The 12,245-nt window shown below is 47.5% G+C and overlaps 1 protein-coding gene across 4 annotated transcripts in view; it reads right to left on the minus strand.

Annotated features, from left to right (window-relative positions):
• Positions 1-12,245, minus strand: part of LOC140426618 (V-type proton ATPase 116 kDa subunit a 2-like) — a 155,806-nt gene that overhangs the window by 39,420 nt on the left and 104,141 nt on the right. For all 4 annotated transcript variants that reach the window (XR_011948248.1, XM_072511843.1, XM_072511769.1 and 1 more), the window contains 3 exons: positions 12,007-12,157; positions 9,628-9,767; positions 8,186-8,343 (listed from right to left, as the gene is read on the minus strand). Coding sequence is in view for 3 of the 4 variants with exons in the window: in XM_072511843.1 (XP_072367944.1) it covers positions 8,186-8,343; positions 9,628-9,767; positions 12,007-12,157 (449 nt within the window). In the remaining variant the exon portion in view is untranslated. The remainder of the gene's footprint in view (positions 1-8,185; positions 8,344-9,627; positions 9,768-12,006; positions 12,158-12,245) is intronic.

The raw sequence follows: 12,245 nt of genomic DNA on the forward strand, positions 1-12,245 counted from the left end.
GTTCCAGGATTTAGATGTTTCAGGCGGGATAGAGGGGGATGTAAAAGGGGAGGTGGAGTTGCGCTACTTGTTCGGGAGAATATCACAGCTGTACTGCGAGAGGACACCTCAGAGGGCAGTGAGGCTATATGAACAAAGAACAAAGAACAAAGAAATGTACAGCACAGGAACAGGCCCTTCGGCCCTCCAAGCCCGTGCCGACCATACTGCCCGACTAAACTACAATCTTCTACACTTCCTGGGTCCGTATCCTTCTATTCCCATCCTATTCATATATTTGTCAAGATGCCCCTTAAATGTCCCTATCGTCCCTGCCTCCACTACCTCCTCCGGTAGTGAGTTCCAGGCACCCACTACCCTCTGCGTAAAAAACTTGCCTCGTACATCTACTCTAAACTTTGCCCCTCTCACCTTAAACCTATGCCCCCTAGTAATTGACCCCTCTACCCTGGGGAAAAGCCTCTGACTATCCACTCTGTCTATGCCCCTCATAATTTTGTATACCTCTATCAGGTCGCCCCTCAACCTCCTTCGTTCCAGTGAGAACAAACCGAGTTTATTCAATCGCTCCTCATAGCTTATGCCCTCCATACCAGGCAACATTCTGGTAAATCTCTTCTGCACCCTCTCTAAAGCCTCCACATCCTTCTGGTAGTGTGGCGACCAGAATTGAACACTATACTCCAAGTGTGGCCTAACTAAGGTTCTATACAGCTGCAACATGACTTGCCAATTCTTATACTCAATGCCCCGGCCAATGAAGGCAAGCATGCCGTATGCCTTCTTGACTACCTTCTCCACCTGTGTAGCCCCTTTCAGTGATCTGTGGACCTGTACTCCTAGATCTCTTTGACTTTCAATACTCCTGAGGGTTCTACCATTCACTGTATATTCCCTACCTGCATTAGCCCTTCCAAAATGCATTACCTCACATTTGTCCAGGTTAAACTCCATCTGCCATCTCTCCGCCCAAGTCTCCAGACAATCTAAATCCTGCTGTATCCTCAGACAGTCCTCATCGCTATCCGCAATTCCACCAACCTTTGTGTCGTCTGCAAACTTACTAATCAGACCAGTTACATTTTCCTCCAAATCATTTATATATACTACAAAGAGCAAAGGTCCCAGCACTGATCCCTGTGGAACACCACTGGTCACAGCCCTCCAATTAGAAAAGCATCCCTCCATTGCTACCCTCTGCCTTCTATGGCCTAGCCAGTTCTGTATCCACCTTGCCAGTTCACCCCTGATCCCGTGTGACTTCACCTTTTGTACTAGTCTACCATGAGGGACCTTGTCAAAGGCCTTACTGAAGTCCATATAGACAACATCTACTGCCCTACCTGCATCAATCATCTTAGTGACCTCCTCGAAAAACTCGATCAAGTTAGTGAGACACGACCTCCCCTTCACAAAACCGTGCTGCCTCTCACTAATACGTCCATTTGCTTCCAAATGGGAGTAGATCCTGTCTCGAAGAATTCTCTCCAGTAATTTCCCTACCACTGAAGTAAGGCTCACCGGCCTGTAGTTCCCGGGATTATCCCAGGGTAGAGATATATGGGTAGAGATCAGGAATAAGAAGGGTGCAGTCACAATGTTGGGGGTATACTACAGGCCTCCCAACAGCCAGCGGGAGATAGAGGAGCAGATAGGTAGACAGATTTTGGAAAAGAGTAAAAACAACAGGGTTGTGGTGATGGGAGACTTCAACTTCCCCAATATTGACTGGGACTCACTTAGTGCCAGGGGCTTAGACAGGGCGGAGTTTGTAAGGAGCATCCAGGAGGGCTTCTTAAAACAATATGTAGACAGTCCAACTAGGGAAGGGGCGGTACTGGACCTGGTATTGGGGAATGAGCCCGGCCAGGTGGTAGATGTTTCAGTAGGGGAGCATTTCGGTAACAGTGACCACAATTCAGTAAGTTTTAAAGTACTGGTGGACAAGGATAAGAGTGGTCCGAGGATGAATGTGCTAAATTGGGGGAAGGCTAATTATAACAATATTAGGCGGGAACTGAAGAACATAGATTGGGGGCGGATGTTTGAGGGCAAATCAACATCTGACATGTGGGAGGCTTTCAAGTGGCAGTTGAAAGGAATACAGGACCGGCATGTTCCTGTGAGGAAGAAAGATAAATACGGCAATTTTCGGGAACCTTGGATGACGAGTGATATTGTAGGCCTCGTCAAAAAGAAAAAGGAGGCATTTATCAGGGCTAAAAGGCTGGGAACAGACGAAGCCTGAGTGGAATATAAGGAAAGTAGGAAGGAACTTAAGCAAGGAGTCAGGAGGGCTAGAAGGGGTCACGAAAAGTCATTGGCAAATAGGGTTAAGGAAAATCCCAAGGCTTTTTACACGTACATAAAAAGCAAGAGGGTAGCCAGGGAAAGGGTTGGCCCACTGAAGGATAGGCAAGGGAATCTATGTGTGGAGCCAGAGGAAATGGGCGAGGTACTAAATGAATACTTTGCATCAGTATTCACTAAAGAGAAGGAATTGGTAGATGTTGAGTCTGGAGAAGGGGGTGTAGATTGCCTGGGTCACATTGTGATCCAAAAAGACGAGGTGTTGGGTGTCTTAAAAAATATTAAGGTAGATAAGTCCCCAGGGCCTGATGGGATCTACCCCAGAATACTGAAGGAGGCTGGAGAGGAAATTGCTGAGGCCTTGACAGAAATCTTTGGATCCTCGCTGTCTTCAGGGGATGTCCCGGAGGACTGGAGAATAGCCAATGTTGTTCCTCTGTTTAAGAAGGGTAGCAAGGATAATCCCGGGAAATACAGGCCGGTGAGCCTTACTTCAGTGGTAGGAAAATTACTGGAGAGAATTCTTTGAGACAGGATCTACTCCCATTTGGAAGCAAATGGACGTATTATTGAGAGGCAGCACGGTTTTGTGAAGGGGAGGTCGTGTCTCACTAACTTGATAGAGTTTTTCGAGGAGGTCACTAAGATGAATGATGCAGGTAGGGCAGTAGATGTTGTCTATATGGACTTCAGTAAGGCCTTTGACAAGGTCCCTCATGGTAGACTAGTACATAAGAACTAGGAGCAGGAGTAGGCCATCTGGCCCCTCGAGCCTGCTCCGCCATTCAATGAGATCATGGCTGATCTTTTGTGGACTCAGCTCCACTTTCCGGCCCGAACACCATAACCCTTAATCCCTTTATTCTTCAAAAAACTATCTATCTTTATCTTAAAAACATTTAATGAAGGAGCCTCTACTGCTTCACTGGGCAAGGAATTCCATAGATTCACAAACCTTTGGGTGAAGAAGTTCCTCCTAAAATCAGTCCTAAATCTACTTCACCTTATTTTGAGGCTATGCCCCCTAGTTCTGCTTTCACCCGCCAGTGGAAACAACCTGCCCACATCTATCCTATCGATTCCCTTCATAATCTTATATGTTTCTATAAGGTCCCCCATAGTCCCAGTCTACTCAGTCTCTCCTCATAGGCCAATCCTCTCATCCTTCTAAATTCCAACGAGTACAGTCCCAGTCTACTCAACCTCTCCTCGTAATCCAACCCCTTCAGCTCTGGGATTAACCTAGTGAATCTCCTCTGCACACCCTCCAGTGCCAGTACGTCCTTTCTCAATTAGGAGACCAAAACTGAACACAATACTCCAGGTGTGGCCTCACTAACACCTTATACAATTGCAGCATAACCTCCCTAGTCTTAAACTCCATCCCTCTAGCAATGAAGGACAAAATTCCATTTGCCTTCTTAATCACCTGTTGCACCTGAAAACCAACTTTCTGCGACTCATGCACGAGCACACCCAGGTCTCTCTGTACAGCAGCATGTTTTAATATTTTATCATTTAAATAATAATCCCTTTTGCCGTTATTCTTACCAAAATGGATAACCTCACATTTGTCAACATTGTATTCCATCTGCCAGACCCTAGCCCATTCACTTAGCCTGTCCAAATCCCTCTGCAGACTTCCAGTATCCTCTGCACTTTTTGCTTTACCACTTATCCTCGTGTCGTCTGCAAACTTGGACACATTGCCCTTGGTCCCCAACTCCAAATCATCTATGTAAATTGTGAACAGTTGTGGGCCCAACACTGATCCCTGAGGGACACCACTAGCTACTGATTGCCAACCAGAGAAACACCCATTAATCCCCACTCTTTGCTTTCTATTAATGAACCAATCCTCTATCCATGCTCCTACTTTCCCCTTAATGCCATGCATCTTTATCTTATGCAACAACCTTTTGTGTGGCACCTTGTCAAAGGCTTTCTGGAAATCCAGATATACCACATCCATTGGCTCCCCGTTATCTACCGCACTGTTAATGTCCTCAAAAAATTCCACTAAATTAGTTAGGCACGACCTGCCCTTTATGAACCCATGCTGCGTCTGTCCAATGGGACAATTTCCATCCAGATGCCTCGCTATTTCTTCCTTGATGATAGATTCCAGCATCTTCCCTACTACCGAAGTTAAGATCACTGGCCTATAATTACCCACTTTCTGCCTACCTCCTTTTTTAAACAGTGGTGTCACGTTTGCTAATTTCCAATCCGCCGGGACCACCCCAGAGTCTAGTGAATTTTGGTAAATTATCACTAGTGCATTTGCAATTTCCCTAGCCATCTCTTTTAGCACTCTGGGATGCATTCCATCAGGGCCAGGAGACTTGTCTACCTTTAGCCCCATTAGCTTGCCCATCACTACCTCCTTGGTGATATCAATCCTCTCAAGGTCCTCACCTGTCATAGCCTCATTTCCATCAGTCACTGGCATGTTATTTGTGTCTTCCACTGTGAAGACCGACCCAAAAAACCTGTTCAGTTCCTCAGCCATTTCCTCATCTCCCATTATTAAATCTCCCTTCTCATCCTCTAAAGGACCAATATTTACCTTAGCCACTCTTTTTTGTTTTATGTATTTGTAGAAACTTTTACTATCTGTTTTTATATTCTGAGCAAGTTTACTCTCATAATCTATCTTACTCTTCTTTATAGCTTTTTTAGTAGCTTTCTGTTGCCCCCTAAAGATTTCCCAGTCCTCTAGTCTCCCACTGATCTTTGCTACTTTGTATGTTTTTTCCTTCAATTTGATACTCTCCCTTATTTCCTTAGATATCCACGGTCGATTGTCCCTCTTTTTACCGTCCTTCCTTTTTGTTGGTATAAACCTTTGCTGGGCACTGTGAAAAATCACTTGGAAGGTTCTCCACTGTTCCTCAACTGTTTCCCCATAAAGTCTTTGCTCCCAGTCTACCTTAGCTAGTTCTTCTCTCATCCCATTGTAATCTCCTTTGTTTAAGCACAAAACACTAGTGCTTGATTTTACCTTCTCACCCTCCATCTGTATTTTAAATTCCACCATTTTGTGATCGCTCCTTCCGAGAGGATCCCTAACTATGAGATTCTGAATCAATCCTGTCTCATTACACAGGACCAGATCTAGGACCGCTTGTTCCCTCGTAGGTTCCATTTCCTCGTAGGTACAAAAGGTGAAGTCACACGGGATCAGGGGTGAGCTGGCAAGGTGGATACAGAACTGGCTAGGCCATAGAAGGCAGAGAGTAGCAATGGAGGGATGCTTTTCTAATTGGAGGGCTGTGACCAGTGGTGTTCCACAGGGATCAGTGCTGGGACCTTTGCTCTTTGTAGTATATATAAATGATTTGGAGGAAAATGTAACTGGTCTGATTAGTAAGTTTGCAGACGACACAAAGGTTGGTGGAATTGCGGATAGCGATGAGGACTGTCGGAGGATACAGCAGGATTTAGATTGTCTGGAGACTTGGGCGGAGAGATGGCAGATGGAGTTTAATCCGGACAAATGTGAGGTAATGCATTTTGGAAGGTCTAATGCAGGTAGGGAATATACAGTGAATGGTAGAACCCTCAAGAGTATTGAAAGTCAAAGAGATCTAGGAGTACAGGTCCACAGGTCATTGAAAGGGGCAACACAGGTGGAGAAGGTAGTCAAGAAGGCATACGGCATGCTTGCCTTCATTGGCCGGGGCATTGAGTATAAGAATTGGCAAGTCATGTTGCAGCTGTATAGAACCTTAGTTAGGCCACACTTGGAGTATAGTGTTCAATTCTGGTCGCCACACTACCAGAAGGATGTGGAGGCTTTAGAGAGGGTGCAGAAGAGATTTACCAGATTGTTGCCTGGTATGGAGGGCATTAGCTATGAGGAGCGGTTGAATAAACTCGGTTTGTTCTCACTGGAACGAAGGAGGTTGAGGGGAGACCTGATAGAGGTATACAAAATTATGAGGGGCATAGACAGAGTGGATAGTCAGAGGCTTTTCCCCAGGGTAGAGGGGTCAATTACTAGGGGGCATAGGTTTAAGGTGAGAGGGGCAAGGTTTAGAGTAGATGTACGAGGCAAGTTTTTTACGCAGAGGGTAGTGGGTGCCTGGAACTCGCTACCGGAGGTGGTAGTGGAAGCAGGGACGATAGGGACATTTAAGGGGCATCTTGACAAATATATGAATAGGATGGGAATAGAAGGATACGGACCCAGGAAGTGTAGAAGATTGTAGTTTAGTCGGGCAGCATGGTCGATACGGGCTTGGAGGGCCGAAGGGCCTGTTCCTGTGCTGTACATTTCTTTGTTCTTTGTTCATGGCTAAACTGTAGAGTATGGTAACTCATTTGACTACTTGATGTTTAACTATATAACTGCTCATACAAATCAGTCACACATTTTATAAATCAACTATTCACTCACTCCCTGCCCAGTAAGACATCTTTGATCGTGTAAATACGGATCTTCAACTTACACAAGAGGCAAGTGCAAGAAGTAAGACTGCCTGAACCTTTGTAACAGACCAAATATTGCACCAGCTGTTCTGCCCACTCCATGCAGCCTGCGCACCAACCCTCCTCGCAGTCCCTATTGCTTCACTAGAATGCTGAGAGGGCTGTCCTGTGTTGGGAAGCTGAGTAAATTGAGGCTATATTGTCTGGCGTTTAGAAGAATAAGTTGTGATCCTATTGTGGCAGCACAGTGGTTAGCACTGTTGCCTCACAGCACCAGGGACTCGGGGTCAATTCCGGCCTTGGGTCACTGTCTGTGCGGAGTCTGCACGTTCTCCCCGTGTCTGCGTGGGTTTCCTCCGGGTGCTCCGGTTTCCTCCCACAGTCCAAAACGAAATGATGTGGAGATGCCGGCGTTGGACTGGGGTGAGCACAGTACGAAGTCTTACAACACCAGGTTAAAGTCCAACAGGTTTGTTTCGATGTCACTAGCTTTCGGAGCACTGCTCCTTCCTCAGGTGAATGAAGAGGTATGTTCCAGAAACACATATATAGACAAATTCAAAGATGCCAAACAATGCTTAGAATGCGAGCATTTGCAGTTAATTAAGTGTTTACAATCCAGAGAGAGGGGGAACCCCAGGTTAAAGAGGTGTGAATTGTGTCAAGCCAGGACAGTTGGTAGGATTTCGCAAGTCCAGACCAGATGGTGGGGGATGAATGTAATGCGACATGAATCCCAGGTCCCGGTTGAGGCCGCACTCATGTGTGCGGAACTTGGCTATAGGTTTCTGCTCGGCGATTCTGCGTTGTCGCGCGTCCTGAAAGCCGCCTTGGAGAACGCTTACCCGGAGATCAGAGGCTGAAGTGTTCCCCGACTGGAAGGGAATGCAGACGCTGCGACAACGAACGAACGGGCATCGCGCGACAATCACCAGGCAGGAATGTTCCCTTCTAGTCGGGGAACACTTCAGCAGTCAAGGGCATTCAGCCTCTGAGGCCGTTACGGGAATTGAACTGTGCTGCTGGCCTGCCTTGGTCTGCTTTCTAAGCCAGCGATTTAGCCCTGTGCTAAACAGCCCCATAGGCCGAATGGTCTCTTTCTGCACTGTAGGGATTCCATTCTATGGAAGCAAGTACTGAAAGATTGCTTCCCCTGGTCTGGGAATCTATAACGAGGGTCAGGATCCGTTCATTTAGGACTGCGAATAGGAAAGCTTTCATCCCCTTTGAGGGAAGAAGGTTTTCCTCTTCTCAGTCTTTGGAATTCTCTATCCCAGAGTGTTGGGAGTGCTCCAACGTTGAATACATTCAAGGCCAGGAGAGACAGATTTTTGTTCTTGGAGACCATTGTCTAGTGGCCATTCCATCCGACTGCCCGTACAGTTATTAGGAAGCATACTTGCTAGTTTAAAACTAGGAGTTAGTGGACCCAAATACTTACTTCCAAACGTTGCTGTTATACATACTTTTGACACTCCACCCAGACCCAAATATATTCAAGGACTTTGAAAAGCAGTCATTGTAGATAAGACCAGTGTACAAAGAAAATAGTCCCATCATCAGGATGATATAACGGCCATCAAAAAAAGTGTTCCAGATCTGTCAGCAATAGAAACAAGAAATTAGTTAACCTTCAAGCTTAATGACAAACTCACTTTAGTCTCAGTTACAGTGATAATGCCAAATGTTGGGGGCGTGATGGTGGGAGTGAAGGTGGGTGGTGGATTGATCACGAAGATTCTCTCTGACGGGCACTGGAGGAGAAGTTCGAGATGCCCCCGGGAAATGCCTTTAGATATATGCAGGTGAGGGCGTTTGTGAGGCGACAGGTGAGGGAATTCCCGTTGCTCCCGGCACAAGAAATTCAAGACAGGGTGATCTCGGGTGTATGGGTCGGGGAGGGCAAGGTGTCGGCAATACACCAGGAGATGAAAGAGGGGGAAGCGCTGGTAGAAGAGTTGAAGAGTAAATGGGAGGAGGAGCTGGGGGGAGGAGATTGAGGAAGGTCTGTGGGCTGATGCCCGAGGCAGGGTTAATTCCTCCTCCTCGTGTGCCAGGCTCAGGGGGGGGGGGGATGGGGGATTGCCTGGGAGGGTGGATGAGCAAGAGATAACATGAAGGGTTGGGGAAACTGGCACGTACGGGAGAGAGCCAGTGTACATGTATATATCTTGCTCTGTGCGATTTCTTGTTATTTTGTTACCGGGGGGGGTTATTGTTTGTAAGGGAGAAAAATTGTGTTAAAAAACTTTAATACATATATTTTTTTTTAAAAAGATTCTCTCTGACAATATTCAGACAAGTGCGTGGCACAGTGGTTAGCACTGCTGCCTCACAGCACCAAGGACCCGAGTTCAATTCCGGCCTCGGGAGTCTGTCTGTGCGAAGTTTGCACATTCTCCCGTGTCTGCGTGGGTTTCCTCCCACAGTCCAAAGATGTGCAGGTTAGGTGGATTGACCATGAAATGAAATGAAAATCGCTTATCGTCACAAGTAGGCTTCAATGAAGTTACTGTGAAAAGCCCCTAGTCGCCACATTCCGGCGCCTGTTCGGGGAGGCTGGTACGGGAATTGAACCGTGCTGCTGGCCTGCCTTGGTCTGCTTTCAAAGCCAGCGATTTAGCCCAGTGTGCTAAACCAGCCCCTTGATAAATTGCCCCTTAGTGTCCAAAAGGTTAGGTAAGGTTATGAGGATAGGGTTGAGGATTGGGCTTAGGTAGGGTGTTCTTTCGGAGGGTCAGTGCAGACCCGATGGGCTGAATGGCCTCCTTCTGCACGGTAGGGATTCTACGACTTTTAAGGCTTTAAACATCTGACATTGTTGGGGTTTTTGATCTAACTCAATCTGTGCGCTCAGTTAACCTGTAGCCTGCTCAGCCTCACCTCATTTCTCGTGCGCTTGAGTTTTGGGTTGTTTTCGGACAGTACCATCCACAATGCAAATACAGACATGATCAAACCATGTCCAAAGTCCCCAAACATCACGGCAAAGAGGAAAGGGAAGGTGACAATAGTGTACGGGCCTGGTGGAAAGTAAAGCAGAAAATATTACTGTGTCTGTGCAAACTGCTTACAGTTACAGGACCCACCAGTCCATTCAAACAAACAACTTCACACAAAAAACACAGAATGCAAAGATGAAGCTAAATTGTCACATGGGATATGCACACCCGTTATGAACAGAAGGTATTTTACAGCATAGAAACCAAATCATTCAGCCCAACAAGTCGATGCTTGTGTTTATGTTCCATGAATCTCTCCACCTCACTTTATCAGTATATCAAAAAAGAACAGATTGTCCACGTGGATGGGCCGGAGACAGAAACATGAACCGACCCAACAAACTTGGAAGTGAGTCTGGACAGGATGCTGTCCTTCTGGAAACATCGAAAGAAAACAGCAACAAAATTCAATACCAGAAAGAAACGTGGATGGCTGCTGCCTCAACATCGACCTCGGTCACCCCCGCACCCCGACCTCGGTCACCCCCGCACCCCGACCTCGGTCACCCCCGCACCCCGACCTCGGTCACCCCCGCACCCCGACCTCGGTCACCCCCGCACCCCGACCTCGGTCACCCCCGCACCCCGACCTCGGTCACCCCCGCACCCCGACCTCGGTCACCCCCGCACCCCGACCTCGGTCACCCCCGCACCCCGACCTCGGTCACCCCCGCACCCCGACCTCGGTCACCCCCGCACCCAGACCTCGGTTACCCCCGCACTCCGACCTCGGTTACCCTCACACTCCGCAGCAAAGTATAGTGCACCTGTCTGTCAAAAGTCATCTCACACATTCTGTTGACACTCAATTGAATGCAACAATGGACAGTATAACTGGAACCATCTATTCCGCTCCCCTCCCCTGGTTTCCTGTCCTTGCAAACATCACTCACGCACACATCTGCCAAACGACAAAAAGTCACCAGCTAGTTGGAAGAATCTGTGCTGCCGCTCACTTATCCACTCCATAATGACCTGCTCGACCCACCTACTGCCCGCCTTCTAACTCAGTCCCACACGGCACACCTTCCTGAGCAAGAGCTACCAACAGATCTCCTTTGGATCCAGGAATGGGAGACACAGGAAGTCACTAAATTTCCTGGTGACAAACCAGGGGCATCTTGACAAATACATGAATAGGATGGGAATAGAGGGATACGGACCCAGGAAGTGTAGAAGATTGTAGTTTAGTCGGGCAGCATGGTCGGCACGGGCTTGGAGGGCCGAAGGGCCTGTTCCTGTGCTGTACATTTCTTTGTTCTTTGTTCTAAACCACACCTGTCGAATGGCTTTGAACTACGAGAGTGAGAGTGGTCTTTGTTGAACAGGTTCCGGACAGGCCAGGGCTCCGGTGCAGCCAATCTCCATCGCTGGAGCCTCAGTTCAAATTCCTGATGCATTTTTGCAACTACATTTGAAGTGGTGCACATTACTGAGGAGTGTCCCCCAAGTGACGGATTAATCACCTGAAACTCAGCAAATGAGGAGAATATCACCTGGTTTCAGGGATTTGCGCTCACTAAATAAAATAATAAAATCATACCTTTCTATTCCTTTGTCCACCATGTGTTTATCCATCTTTCTGTGAAATGTATTAATGCTGCTTGTTACATTACTCGTGCACAATGGAACTCCCCATCCTTTCCCAGTCTCTGGGGAATGGGATTGGATTTATTGTTGATGTTATATTGACGGCTCCTAGATCTGGACTCACCACAACTGGCAACACATTATCGACACCTATCCTTTCAAACACTTTCAGAATCTCAGGGCCTCCATCAGGTCAGTCCTCAACCGAGACGGCACGGTGGCGCAGTGGTTAGCACTGTTGCCTCACGCCATTTGAGGACCCGGGTTCGATCCCGGCCCACTGTCCGTGTGGAGTTTGCACATTCTCCCGTGTCGGCGTGGGTCTCACCCCCACAACCCAAAAGATGTGCAGGGTAGGTGGACTGGTCACGCTAAAGTGGGATTGAGGGGAAGCTAAAGTGCCCCTTAATTGGAAAGAAAAATAATAATTGATACTCTTTAAAAAACTGCTACTGATCCTCCCCCCCCCCCCCCCCCCCCCCCCCCCCACCACCACCCCACCCCCCCACCCCCCACGGCCACCCTTCGAGTGGAAAGAGCCCAAAGCCTGTTCAATCTTCCCGCATAATTCTGACCTCAGTTTGGGTATCATTCTTGCAAATATTTTCCCAGTTTTCCGCTTTGTAATATGGAGACCAGAACCGTGTGCAATACACCAAGCTTCATGTACCTGGGTTAACTTCCTGATAGTTTCCGACTCCGTAAGCATCCACAATATTTTGGAATCCCGAAGTGAATTTGTTTGTTCGGAGGAGCGTTGGGGGAGTGTCTGTCGTGGGAATTCGATTCACAAACGACGGGACTGTTGCCATGCTCTTCCTCTGGAAACACACATCCACAAATCAGCATCCAGCATTACAATGAGGAAAATTCAGAACTGCACACAGCAACAGAACCCAACCCGAACAA

This window comes from Scyliorhinus torazame, chromosome 1 (assembly GCF_047496885.1).
Source record: "Scyliorhinus torazame isolate Kashiwa2021f chromosome 1, sScyTor2.1, whole genome shotgun sequence".
NCBI classification, from domain to species: domain Eukaryota; kingdom Metazoa; phylum Chordata; class Chondrichthyes; order Carcharhiniformes; family Scyliorhinidae; genus Scyliorhinus; species Scyliorhinus torazame.